Source organism: Galeopterus variegatus, unplaced genomic scaffold (assembly GCF_000696425.1).
Source record: "Galeopterus variegatus unplaced genomic scaffold, G_variegatus-3.0.2 Scaffold1111, whole genome shotgun sequence".
In the NCBI taxonomy this organism is placed as follows: Eukaryota; Metazoa; Chordata; class Mammalia; order Dermoptera; family Cynocephalidae; genus Galeopterus; species Galeopterus variegatus.
In genome coordinates this window covers 80,164-93,557 of record NW_007727222.1, presented here as the reverse complement: position 1 = coordinate 93,557, position 13,394 = coordinate 80,164, and the positions used below count along the sequence as shown (strand labels likewise).

The 13,394-nt window shown below is 51.9% G+C and overlaps 1 protein-coding gene across 1 annotated transcript; it reads left to right on the top strand.

The window, feature by feature from the left end:
- Positions 1-1,086: 1,086 nt before the first annotated feature.
- On the top strand, positions 1,087-12,740 carry KRT79 (keratin 79). The gene is made up of 9 exons (XM_008574822.1): positions 1,087-1,627; positions 3,639-3,859; positions 5,066-5,126; positions 5,250-5,345; positions 9,508-9,672; positions 9,889-10,014; positions 10,666-10,886; positions 11,570-11,604; positions 12,030-12,740. Exons 1-9 carry the CDS (start codon positions 1,151-1,153, stop codon positions 12,233-12,235), a joined length of 1,608 nt encoding a protein of 535 aa, XP_008573044.1. The 5' UTR covers positions 1,087-1,150; the 3' UTR covers positions 12,236-12,740.
- Positions 12,741-13,394: the final 654 nt, after the last annotated feature.

Sequence of the window (13,394 nt, the reverse complement as noted above, 5' to 3'; positions counted from 1 at the left end):
AGTCTCTAAAGTCACTTCCTCAATCACTCCCTCAGCCCTCACACTTGAAGTCTCTATGGCTTTGCTTGGGGCTGTGTTTGGTCCCAGCAGCCTGAGGTGGGTATGGAGTCGGGGGACGATGTGAAGTGATTTAAGGAGCACCCTGGCCCCTTCTGAGTCAGACACTTGGGCCCCTGATGGGCAGGGGAAGATGGGAGTGATGGGGTTGCTGCATGGGCTTCTTGGGCTTTTGTTGAACAAACAGTTCCTGGATCTGTACCTGTCTCCAGCCAGGATGGCATGTATCCTCCTCCCACCCAGCTCCCTCCAAAGTGGCTGGGCCCTCTGGGAGGCTCCACCATGGAACAGAGGGTCAGGGGTCTCAGCTGATGGTTGAAGCCCCCTGCCTCTCTTCAGCCTCCAGAAGAGTGTGCTTTGCCCCCAGGTTTAAGAGACCTACCTGAGGAGCACAGGCCTTTTCTACCTCCTCAAGTGCCCAGGCCCCATGGTTGGGCAGGGACCCTCTTTCTGTCCTTGAATCCACTTTGCCCAGCACAGGGTCTCCACCCAGCAGATGGTCTACCAGTGTGTGACAACAGAACAGCTGCCCCCCCCACCTGTCACCTGTGCCCCCCATCCTGGACCTGCCAGGAGGCCATGAGGCTGTGGGCTGGAGGGTGGGACTAGAGCAGGCCCGGGCACTCTCTCCAGCAGCCCATTGCCCAATGCTCCTTCCCTTGCCACCTGCACAGCCCCGGGCCCTGCGGCCTTGGCTTACGACAGGGGCCTGGGACAAACTCCACAGAACAGAGCCCCATTGACTGCCGCCATCAGGGCTGGGTGGTGGGGTGGCCGTGGGAGCCCGTATCATCCTGTTCCAAGTGAGGAGAGCCTGCGGGGGAGAAGGTGACATCCCGGCCCAGACAGTCTGGGCTCAGCCCAGCTCCAGAGCACAGGTGATAACCGGGAGTGGCCCCTCCCTCTGCTGGGGAGAGGAGACTCCCCCAACCCACAGGGTCCCTCCCTCTCCTCCTGGGGCAATGGGGCAGGAGTGTGTGTGGAGCCCAGAAGCCAGCCCCGTTGGGAAAAGATAAAAGCCCATCAGTGGCCCAGCAGCTCACTGTGCTCCCTCTCAACTCTCTCAGCCCTCTGTCCCACCCTGCAGACAGCCATGAGGTCCTCTGTGTCTCGGCAGACATACTCTACCAAAGGGGGCTTCAGCTCCAACTCTGCCAGCGGAGGGGGTCGGTCCCGGGCCCGCACCAGCTTCAGCTCGGTGACGATGTCCCGGAGCAGTGGCAGTGGTGGGGGGGCCCGCTGTGGCCCCAACACGGGTGGCTTTGGCAGCCGGAGCCTCTATAACTTGGGGGGCAATAAGAGCATCTCGGTCAGTGTGGCCGGAGGGGCTTCATCGGGTCGGGCTCTGGGAGGCTTTGGCCTTGGCAGCGGGGCCTTCACAGGCCTGGGGGCTGGCAGGCAGACATTCGGGCCTGCCTGTCCTCCTGGTGGAATCCAGGAGGTCACCATCAACCAGAGCCTGCTGACCCCCCTCAACGTGGAGATTGACCCCGAGATCCAGCGGGTGCGCACCCAGGAGCGGGAGCAGATCAAGACCCTCAACAACAAGTTCGCCTCCTTCATTGACAAGGTGGGCAGGGGTGGAAGGAGGTAGGGGGGCTCTTGGAATAGAAGCAGGCCCCTGTTCTAGCCCATGTGCCTGGGGGTGGGGGCTGATGGAATGACTTCGGAGCTCTCCTGACCTGAGCCTGGGATGGCTGGGGATGGTCTTCTGAGTGTTTACTGAGCCTGTGCAGGTGAAACTCTAGTCTACTCATGAGGGCTATGGGCCAAGCCCACCTTAACCTGTTGGAGCCTTTCCTGTGGCCATCATTAACACGATTCTACAACAGCCTTATCTCACAATTAATAAATGGATTGTCCTCATTGCTCCCATAGCAGGATGGTCCTTATTCCCCTTGGTCACTTTACAGCTGGAGAAACTATGGCTTGGGAGCCAAACAAGTTAGCCAAGGCTGGGGGCATGGAGTCCTGTCTGTCTCCTGTTCTTTCAGGCCTGGAGGAGGCCTAAGGGCAAGATGTAACTAGAACACATTTGGAAGGATGGGGGTCTTAGGAAAAGTCCCCCTTTTACTTCTCTTTTTCCTCCTTGTCTGAGCCAAGAAGCACAGTTTGGAGTTGATAGTGAGGAGGGTGGTCACCATGCCCAGGTGAAGGGTTTGGCCTGTTTCAGATCTGGAGCGTCCTGAATCCTTCCCTTGCCTTCAGGTCTATAGGACAGCTCTCCTACTGCCCTCTGGCATTTCCTGGCCCATTTTGCTGGCGTTGCCCACCTTGGCCCTGAGCTGAGGCAGTGGGGTCATGATGGGGAAGATCTGGTGGCCAACTGTACCTTAGTTCAGTGATCTGTGCTTTCCCAAAGAACATTCACATCCCCTTTCTCATCTGTTACCCACAGTGGCTCCATGAGGAGTCCGAATGGATGATATTGTACCCATTTTTGAAATGAGAAAACTGATGTCTAGAGAGCTCAAGTGATTTGCCCAGGATTATACAGATACTTGGAGGCAGAGGGGACCCCGTGGTCCTTGGCACCAAGGGGTGTTCTTACCACTCACCTGCTGCATGGCGCCCCAGGGCCATGTGACTGTGGGCCCTGGCTGCTGTGGAGGTGGTACCTGGAGAGACTGGATGGTGGAGGGTGAAGCAAGCTGTTCTGCCTACCTTCTCACCTTCTCTCCTAGTGACCTTTGGCTCTTTTGTGGCACTGTCGCAGAGGTCAAAGAAGCAAAAACTTTTCCCAGGCTCTTAGAATCAGGGCCTGGGAGCTGGGATTCTGAGAGTCTGTCTGGTGTCTTGGAACCCTAGCTGGGAAGAGAAGCCCCTGGGGGCCTTTTAAATCCATGGTGTGAGCCTCCTTTTGAGTCTACAGAGGTAGGGCTCAGGCATTGGTATTTTTTTAAAAAAAGCCTTTTGGAAAAAATGTTGAATTTACAGAAAAGTTCAAGAATAATACAACATTCTCCTGTATACTCTTTCACCCAGATTTACCAATTTTTAACATTTTGCCACATTTGTTTTTCTCTCTTTCTTTGTGTGTGTGTGTATGCATCTGCATTTTAACAGTTGATTTTGATGTAGAATTAGGGTTCAGAAACATCGATCTAGTTCAGTTTACCCAGGATGAGTGGGAAAGGGAGACTCAGAGAAGTGGTTTGACCAGGATTTACCAATTTTTAACATTTTGCCACATTTGTTTTTCTCTCTTTCTTTGTGTGTGTGTGTGTATGCATCTGCATTTTAACAGTTGATTTTGATGTAGAATTAGGGTTCAGAAACATTGATCTAGTTCAGTTTACCCAGGATGAGTGGGAAAGGGAGACTCAGAGAAGTGGTTTGACCAGGGTCACCAACATGTAGATGACTGAGCTGGGGCTTTTGTGTTCATTAACTCTTTAGAGTCCTTTTCACCAGACTGGACTGTCATTCGCAGCAAAGACTATTCCCTTCAGCAAGGTGCAGGTGCTACTGCACTGCCACTGTGATGCCCTGGCCTTGGATGGGTAGTGACGATGGGCCCCGTCCTGGGCCCCTCATGTGGCTGGAGATGATGTCAGTTTACCCTTCCTGCTCTGGCTCAGGTGCGTTTCCTGGAGCAGCAGAACAAGGTGCTGGAGACCAAGTGGGCCCTGCTGCAGGAGCAGGGCCAGAACTCAGGTGTCACCAGGAACAACCTGGAGCCCCTCTTTGAGGCCTACCTGGGCAACCTGCGGCGGCAGCTGGACGGCATCCAGAGCGAGCGGGGGAGGCTGGACTCAGAGCTGAGGAATGTGCAGGATCTTGTCGAGGACTTCAAGAACAAGTTAGGAGAGCCAGACAGCCTGGGCCCAGGGGGTTGGGGAGGGACAGCACTCGGGGACCCACCTGGGGGATACACAGACAGAGCTGGTTCACTGGGGTGCTCAGGTCATGACCTGCTATCATCTGGAGGGTTAGCACGTTTGTTTGTAATTTTATAAAGTCATTATTACTGGGTTGGAAGAGTAGCATAATGAGCCCCCATGCTCTCGTCACGTAGCTTTAATAATTATCAACTCAGAGCCAATCCTGCTTTGTCTCCACCCCTCCTCCCTTCCCCTCCTCTCAACTCAGAGCCAATCCTGCTTTGTCTCCACCCCTCCTTCCTTCCCCTCCTCCCTTCCCCTCCTCCCTTACTGTCTTGAAGCCAATCCCAGCCATCATGTCATTTCATTCACGAATATTTTAGTAGATATATTTATATCATTTATCTACATAACTTGACTTAGTAAAACATAAATGCAATGCCATAATCACACCTAAAACTTCTAAAACAGTAATTCCTCAGTATCATCACATATCCAGCAAGTTTTGAATTTTCAATAGTCTCATAAATATCATAAATTTAAAAATTATGGTTTTTTTGAATCAAGCAAATGAACCTTATTGGAATAAGGTTCCCATATTATGATTAGTTATATATACCTATGACTTTAAGGCATGATTTCTTATAACTTTTCCCATAACTTCCCACTGGCAATTTCTAAACCTTAAGTCTCAGCAAAAGTGGTTGGGGAGGAGCTAGTTCTAGATGACATCCTGCTGTTGAAAGTGAATGCAAAGGTGGCCACGGTTGACACATCCTCACATGTGAAGGGTTCGGATCCAGAGAGATGGCTGCTCTTGATTGCCAGATTATTGCACAAATTCTGTGCCTCTCTCCTCAAAAGGGGGTGTGGAGAGAGTGTTTGAAGGCAGTACTCCAGTTTCTACACTGGTTGGCTACATTAAAGAATTGCTCCCCAAAGGTGCTCTGGGTGGCTGCTCTTGATTGCCAGATTATTGCACAAATTCTGTGCCTCTCTCCTCAAAAGGGGGTGGGGAGAGAGTGTTTGAAGGCAGTACTCCAGTTTCTACACTGGTTGGCTACATTAAAGAATTGCTCCCCAAAGGTGCTCTGGACCAATGCAGGACCCATCAAGGCTTTCTTAAAGCTGAGTGGGTCCAATGCCTAAAAGCAGAACTGGGCTGAATCTTCCTCGTGTCACAGGTATGAAGATGAAATCAACAAGCGCACTGCGGCAGAGAACGAATTTGTGGTGCTCAAGAAGGTGAGCAGGGTGGGAGGGGGTGGGGGAGTTGGTTCTTCAGCTGCTGGGGTGCTGGGCTGACCTGGGGAGAGGTGAGATCCCTGATGGCTGAGCTCTCTGCCTGGCTCTCTCCCTCGCCCCCAGGATGTGGATGCCGCATACATGGGCCGAATGGATCTGCATGGCAAAGTGGGCACTTTGTCCCAGGAGATTGACTTCCTGCAGCATCTCTATGAAATGGTGAGAGGGCCAATGAACAGGAATAATTTGCAAATATGTACATACAGCACTGGGGGTTCCCCATGGAGGTCTTATCTGAATTCATGGGTGCAACCTAGTTGGTAGCGTATGGAAACTTGACCCTTTAATACTAGCTTCTATGTATTGAGTGCTTTTGAAGGACTAGGCACTGAGCCAGGGTTTTTACGTAATCCTCTCAACAACTCCATAATGTAGGCACTATTATTATCTCCATTTTATAGTCAAGGACACTTGCCCCATGTTCACACAGCTAGTAAAAGGTGGTGCCAGAATTCAGACTTGGTTCTTGGACTCCAAAGTCTGACTCTTGCCACTCTGTCGTATTGCCCTCTTCCTGCCCAGTTTGTAATGGAACAAAGGATGGAGGAGCAGAGATGGGCAGAGAGAAGGGACTGGGATTCCAGGTTGGAGCAGAGGTGAGGTGTGGATAGTGGGTAGATCCAAGAATCCAGGAGGGGTTCCAGGCGACAACGGGGCTTTGGGGACTAGGGTGAGAGGGTTGAACTTAACCCAAACTGGCCATAGAATTATAGACTGTCAGGATCAACAGGGTCCTCAAGGCCAAATTTCCAGTCAGTGCAGAAACCCTTTCTATGATGTCCACGACAGGTGATCATGTAGCCTCTGCGTGAACACATCTAGTGGCAGGGAGCTCACTGCCTTTTAGGGCAGACATTGTCGTCATTGAACAACTCTGTTAGAAAGCTGACTTGAATCTTCTTCCCATGACTTCTGCCCTAGACTGACCCTGACTCTGCCCTCTGGGCTGCATGTATCCAGTTGTCTTTCATGTGACATATGTCTTTCATATGACAGCCTTTAGAGGTCAGGATGATTAGGGGATGAAAATCTGTGGCATGTGAGGAAGTTCAGGAAGTAGGGTTCTTAGTGAAGTATTCAGAAAATAGAGAGGTGAGGAAGGGAATTTCAAATACAGACTTCTAATATTGCCATCTTAATTAATTTTCCTTGGAAAGACCCTGGATTTTTTCCCATGAATGCTTTCAGGTGAGACAGGCATCCACTCTCCCCCAACTTCCTGTATTCAGATACTTGAATTTTGGAAACCGAATGCAATAGTTAATCATTCTCTTTCTCTCCTGTGACATGTTATTGTGGTTTTATCCCATCATTTTAAGCTATGTGGGCACTTTGAAACTTGATTCTCCTGTTTGGTGTATTAGTGATGCCCATCTTTGGGTTATCTACAGACCCGATAAGCTTTCAGTTTAGTTATTTGGTAGCATTTCAGTGTAAGTCGTTGATACACACGTTAAGGCAGTCGGGACCAAGGACAGAGAGAGTCCCGTGGGTCTTCAGTGGTGACTTTCCACTGGGCTGTCCTCCATTAACCAACAATTTATGGTTAACGTGCCTCAGCTACTTTAAAATGCGCTTAACCATACCATCACCTGGGTCACATTTCTCTGCCCTATTTTCCAGAATGCTGTGAAAGTCTTGGTTAAACAGCATCCACGGGCCGGCCCCTTGAGCAGTTTAATAATATAATCATGAAAGAAAATGAAATCCATTTGGTTTGACTTTTCCTTAGACACCTCTTAATGCCTTCGTGCCTCCCATACACATTTTATAATTCATCCTAGCTGTATGTAAGAGATCGACGTCAAGCTTATTATGGAGAATTCCCAATCTCTCCCCTTTGAAAGTCGGGATGTTTGCTGTGTCTGGGGTTCTGGAACCTCTCCTCCCCATATTTCTCAAGGATCTCCAGGGGTGTCCATCCCTTGGGCAATGCCCATGGCCTCCTAGGATGTGCCCCAACAAGGCCAAGGCCTCTCACACTCTGTCTGCCTCAGGTTTCCATTTCCTCTGACCTTCCTGCCCTTTCCAGTGTGATGACTGTTCTCCTAGATGAAAACGGGGCAAATGACAGAGCAGTGGGGCTTTTGGCTTCTCCTGGGTCTTCTGCAGGGATTAGCCCTATGGTGACTCCCTCGTTCTTCTTGCCTAGAGTTCATCTGATGGCCTCAGTCTTCAGCCTCAGCATTCCCGGCTCTCCTTCCAGCATGTCTCTGTGGTCTGTCAGGACGGAGCTGTTTGGGAAGCATTCTGGGCCATGATGCTGAATTTTTAGGTGCTTCCTGCTTCTTCTTTACTGGGATCTGTGGTGGTCATTCACTGGTTAGGGCTTCCTTGTCCTCTCTTAGGTTTTCTTTTCTCTGGCATGGGACTGTAGCAGGAGCCTGAGCTGGGGAAGGGGAAAGGGGTGACGGTTCAAGGTGATGTTGGTAGTTGGTCATGGTGGGGAGAAGACATGCATGGCTGTGACAAGGCGAGGCTATCTGTGACAAATAGGCCTTGTGGCACCTTGACAGACCTTCACAGAAGTCTGTGCAAATATGAGTGCACTTTACTGAGCACCTACCACAAGTCGCACATGGATTCTAATCCTCATAGCAGTCTCACTAGGAAGGTGTCATCACGGCTGTTTTAGCAACTCAGTCACACAGCTGGTGAACATCGGCTGGGGACTTGGACGGAGGCTTGTCTGCCTCCAGAACTCATATGTTTTCCCCAAACCACAAGTGTTTCAGTGATTGGATTCTTCCTCCACTCCCTTTATTTATTTTATTATTTATTTTATTTTTATTTTTTATTTTTTTTTCCTTTTTGTCTTTTCTCGTGTCCGGCAACGGATCGCAACCCTCAGTGTCACGCCCGTACCGGACCGGGACCGGCAACGGGATCACAACCCTCGGTGTTGCGCCCGCACCTCGCTCAGCCAGTGAGTGGGAACCGGTCTGTATGTGGGATCCGAACCCTCGGTGGGAGCGCCACCGCGCTCCCAAACGGCGCACTGTAGCAGTGCGCCACTGGGCCGGCCCCACCTCCTCCACTCCCTTTAAAAGACAACCTAGATTAATAATTGAAACCTACGTCAGTACGGATATAGGTTTTGGCTTTGGTATTTCCCTCTCTCTATTTCTGTCTATCTATACTTTAGTACATGCCATCTCAGGTTCTGGTGTCAGACCCTGCAGGCTTGAAGCTGGGCTCCCTTTACTAGCTTGTGATTTGGGTGAGTTACTTAATTTCTTTGTGCTATTGGAAAATGGTGTGTCATGGGTTAGTACTGTCAAGTGCCTGACACAGTGCCTGAACCTCAGCAAGTGTTCAGGAAATGAGAGTTGTGGTTATCATTATTCTGTCTCTGTCTATTGCCATCCCCTGGGTGCCATGAAGGGCCAGTGTGTGAGGAAAGCTGGAGGCAAGACCAGAATATGGAAGGTGTTGACTTTAGAGGGAAGGTTCTCTACCCATCAGGGAGCCTCTGAGGAGTACTGAGTGAATGAGTGATTTGTCAGAGCTGAGGTTTGGGCAATCTGGGGGCAGCCCAGGGCAGTAAGGATCACAGGAGAGACAGAGACAAAGCCCACTGGGACCCAATGCAGTTGAGACGCAGTGAATGCAACCCAGAGACAGAGACCTCGACTCCCCATCACCTAACCTGCCATTCACAGTGTCTTTAAATGCCTGCTAGTGTGGTCCTAGAAACACAGGGCCAGGCCCAAGGATACCATGACAGTGTACACCTAGCAGTATGTTCTAGAGGAAACCACTCAGCCTTGTTGCTCAACTGACACCTTGTCCAGTCCCCACCCTGTCCCTGGTGCCCTTGGATGTGTCACTTCCTTTCTCTAAGCCTCTTTTCTCACTTGCCCATGCTCAGGACCACTATGGACGGTGGTGCAGGGGGTTAACTGGCTGGTGCTGGTACTGGCTGCCTCTGCCTGTAGGAGTGCCTTTTCCCAATCTGTGCAAGAGCACCTGTGGGCCAGCCGTGGGCCTGTCTGCCTCTCAGGTTGTCCCAAGGATTAAAGTGTCCAGTGAAATGTGCTAGCACAGTGCTGGGCACCAGCGTCAGTGCAGGAAGTATGCATTCCCTTTCTCCTTTAATCTCTTGGAAGCCTGCAAATCCACAGAAATAAATGAAGTCTGTAAAAACAGGAGACCCATTTCATAGCTGGGGAGACTGAGGCCTCTCCTTGCAGTACTGACTTTCTTCTAGAGTAAAGCCTGGGGAAGAGTGTAGTCTTCCTAATGCCACCCAGGGGCTCCTGTCTTCTATCCCCTGTCCTCTGCTGCAGGGGTGCTGATGACAGCTGTTCTGTTTCTTCAGGAGCTCAGCCAGGTGCAGACACATGTGTCTGACACCAATGTGGTTCTCTCCATGGACAACAACCGCAACCTTGACCTGGACAGCATCATTGCCGAGGTCAAGGCCCAGTACGAGCTGATCGCCCAGAGGAGCCGGGCTGAAGCCGAGTCCTGGTATCAGACCAAGGTGAGAAGAATGGCTGGCTCCGGTATATGGGCTGGATTGGACACAGACCCTCCCCCATTGTTGGAGGCTGGGCCACTGGGATCCTTGGAGCCCTGGGGACCAGATACCCTCCATCTACCTGGGGGCCTCCAGCTGTGAGGGTGGGCTCTGGGGCCAGTGGTTATCCACGTGGGCTGGGGCTGTCTGATAGCTCACTGCCACTTCTTTGGCCTCCAGTACGAGGAGCTGCAGGTGACGGCTGGGAAACATGGGGACAGCTTGCGGGACACCAAGAACGAGATTGCTGAGCTCACCCGCACTATCCAGAGGCTGCAGGGTGAGGTGGATGCAGCCAAGAAGCAGGTGGGCCTCTTCCTGGGGGTCTTGGGGTCAGGCCTGGGTGCTGGCAGGATCAGAGGGCCTTCTCATTGTCATCCTGAGGGGCAAGATCTGCTCTTCTCCTGATGGATGGGACACACTCAGATGCTGGACCATCAAGATCAACATGCTCCTTTTATGAGGGAGGAAACTGAATCCAAAGAGGGGAAGGGACTTATCCAAGGTCACACAGCATATAAGTGATAGATCAGGTGGGATGACCTCCTCCAAGGAGACTGATCCAGCCTATCTCCAGGAGGAGGCTGAGGGTTCAAGGTCCAGGTCACGGATGCTGACTCCATCTCAGGTCTGGCTAAAAAGTATGGATTCTTCCTTAGATCAGAATGAAGCATTTGGTTAATAGTGAGGTTCTATGATTTGTTTTATCTCTTCTGAGGCATTGGGCTGAGCTGCAGCAGAAGGGACTGAGGGTAGACTTCAGTGGGACTTTCCCAGTGGTGCTATATGATCTTGCTTGTGTAATAGCATCTCTTCTCTCAGATGGATATTTTTCCTTTCTTTATTTCCCAGTTGGTTGGGGCAGGGGTGTGGGGATGATGATGCCTGGCTTGAGGGAAGAGAGATAAATGGGATGACCCTGGAGGGTGTTCCCAACACCTCGCACTCCCTGGGCAGTGTCAGCAGCTGCAGACGGCCATTGCAGAAGCGGAGCAGCGTGGGGAACTGGCGCTCAAGGATGCTCAGAAGAAACTTGGAGACCTGGATGTGGCCCTGCAGAAGGCGAAGGAGGACTTGGCTCGGCTGCTGCGTGACTACCAGGCCCTTATGAACGTCAAGCTGGCCCTGGATGTGGAGATCGCCACCTACCGCAAGCTGCTGGAGGGCGAGGAGAGCAGGTGGTGGCCCTACCCCAACTGAGAGGGCTTCCCAGCCCTGCCCTGTGGGAGAGCCATGCAGTCTGCTCTGGTGCCAGTGGTTGGGGGGTGGGGGAGGAACCAGGGAGCTGGGCTCCTAACTTATCCCCAGGGGAGAATTTCCCGCTGTGTTCACTGCCGCTGCTGCTCACCTCCTTGGTTGACACAACCCTCCTTAATCCTTATGGGGGCTGGAAGCCCAATGGGAAGGAAACTTCCTCTGCCAACACCAGATTCCACCATCAGTGGAAGTTCTGAAAAAAACCCATCATCTCTGTCCTTGGGGAAGGCATGAACTAGAGAGAAGGTGGGCAGGAATTGGACAGCTCTGTCTGGTCTTGGGCTTGCTCCCTTTGGAGCGGGGGTGCTGTCCATGGCCTGCATGGGGAAGGGGGAGGGAGGAGGAGGATGGGGTGGGACATGGCCTGCTGGCAGCTCTGCCTCCTCTGCAGCACTGGCTGTAGGACTTGCTGGACAGGCCACAGGTCCCTGCACGGCCACATGCATCTAGTTATCGTGTCTCCTGGTTTGTCATCAGGACCCTGGCTCTCCAGAGTTGATCCACTGAGTTGGTCCAATGCCAAGATAGGGAATGGGGGCAAGAGGGTCTTCCCTTGGGTTCCTGGGTCCATTGACCTCTCTCTTGGCCTTTCTGTTTCCCCCAGGATGTCTGGAGAATGTCCCAGTGCCGTCAGCATTTGTGAGTATTTGCTGCCCAGTTCCTGCCCCACCCCTGGCCTGGCCCCAGAACTCTGCTCAGTTCATTCAATCTGTCCTTGGCCTAAAGCTGCTCCCCTCTGTTTGAGGCCCTGGACACTGTTCAGAGAATCCCAGGGAATGAGCTTCCACTTCTGGGCTTCTCTATCCATTTCCCATGGCTCTGCTGCCCGATTTTTTTCCGATCCCTCACTGATTTCTGGGTGGCCTAAAGCTGCTCCCCTCTGTTTGAGGCCCTGGACACTGTTCAGAGAATCCCAGGGAATGAACTTCCACTTCTGGGCTTCTCTATCCATTTCCCATGGCTCTGCTGCCCGATTTTTTTCCGATCCCTCACTGATTTCTGGGTACCCCCCAGCCCTCTCTTGGCATGGCTGTCCTGCCTAATCCAGACCCTTTGCCTTGCAGCTGTGACTGGCAACTCTACCACTGTGTGCGGAGGCGGCACGGCTGGCTTTGGGGGTGGCATCTCCCTGGGTGGGAGTGGAGGGGCCAGCAAGGGTGGATTCAGCACAAGTGTGGGCTATGGCACTGTCAAGGGAGGGCCCATCTCTGGGGGCACTTCCATCCTGCGGAAGACCACCACGGTCAAGACATCCAGCCGGAGGTACTAGCTGCTGAGCCTTGCAAGCTGTGGGCCCCTGCAGTCCTCTCCCTTTCCCACTCGTCCCTCTTTGCTTCCCTCCCCACTCACCTTAGGAGCAGGAACAGCCCAGTGGACCACAGACCCAGTGTATTTCCATACAAGACTATTTGCATATGATTTGCATTTTGGGAAGGGCTTAAATCTACCCAGACTTTCTCCTTGGTTCTATGATGGGATGGGAGGGGAGGTTAAAGTCACCCCTTGAGTGATGTGTTTCGGTGACTTGGGGGTGACTTTCTGACCATTGAGAGGAGGGTGGCTTTCCCAGGCCATTTTGGCTTCTCTCATTTCCTCTGCTCGTCTGCTCTGAGCTCAGGACAGACTGGAGGAGGGGAGAGTAAAGTCGGAAGTGGTCCCCAAAGACCCTTCAACCTCCCCAATCTCCCATCAGACCCACCCCTCCCTAGATGTACTCACATCCCCCTCCCCTGTCTGTGTCTGTGATGTGTCTCAATAAACAGCAACTACAGCTAGCTGTCTGTGGCTTCAGTTTGTCCTGCCTGGGGAACTGAAATTGTGTCAATTGATGAATACCCTGATGGCTGAGGCAGCAACAGCCACACACTCACTGTGTTCCAATCGCCATGTTGTACATTAGCTCAACACCATCACCATTCTAGGCTTGTGTATGGTTCAGGGGAGGAGACCCAGGATCAGGGGAACACGTAAATTGCTCAAGGCAGGACCCAGCTACTCAGTGGCTGACAACTAACCAGCCCGGCCCTTGGTGCCTATTTCGCCCTCCAGTAACTCTGTGGGGCAGGCAGCATGATTTGTTCAGTGGAGAGATCTCGGGCTTTAGAACTAGGCACATCTGGGTTTGAATCTCAGTTCTGCCACTTAATTAGCTGTGTGACCTTGGGCAAGTTACTTAACCCCTCTGAGTTCTAGTCTCCTTTGTAAAAGCAGGGCTGTGATAAGAACAGGTGGAAAGCACCTGGCTTATGGGGCCCCTCACAAGACTAGGTTCCCTTTGCTTCCCTTCTCTATGACTTCTGGATTCCCAGCTCATTCTCTTGGAGTCCAAAGATTTTTTTCAGCCTCCACATCCAATCATCAATAAAAACCCACCTTTAATTGGATTTTGTGGTTTAAAAATACATTATTTTGCCTGTGACTTTCACAGC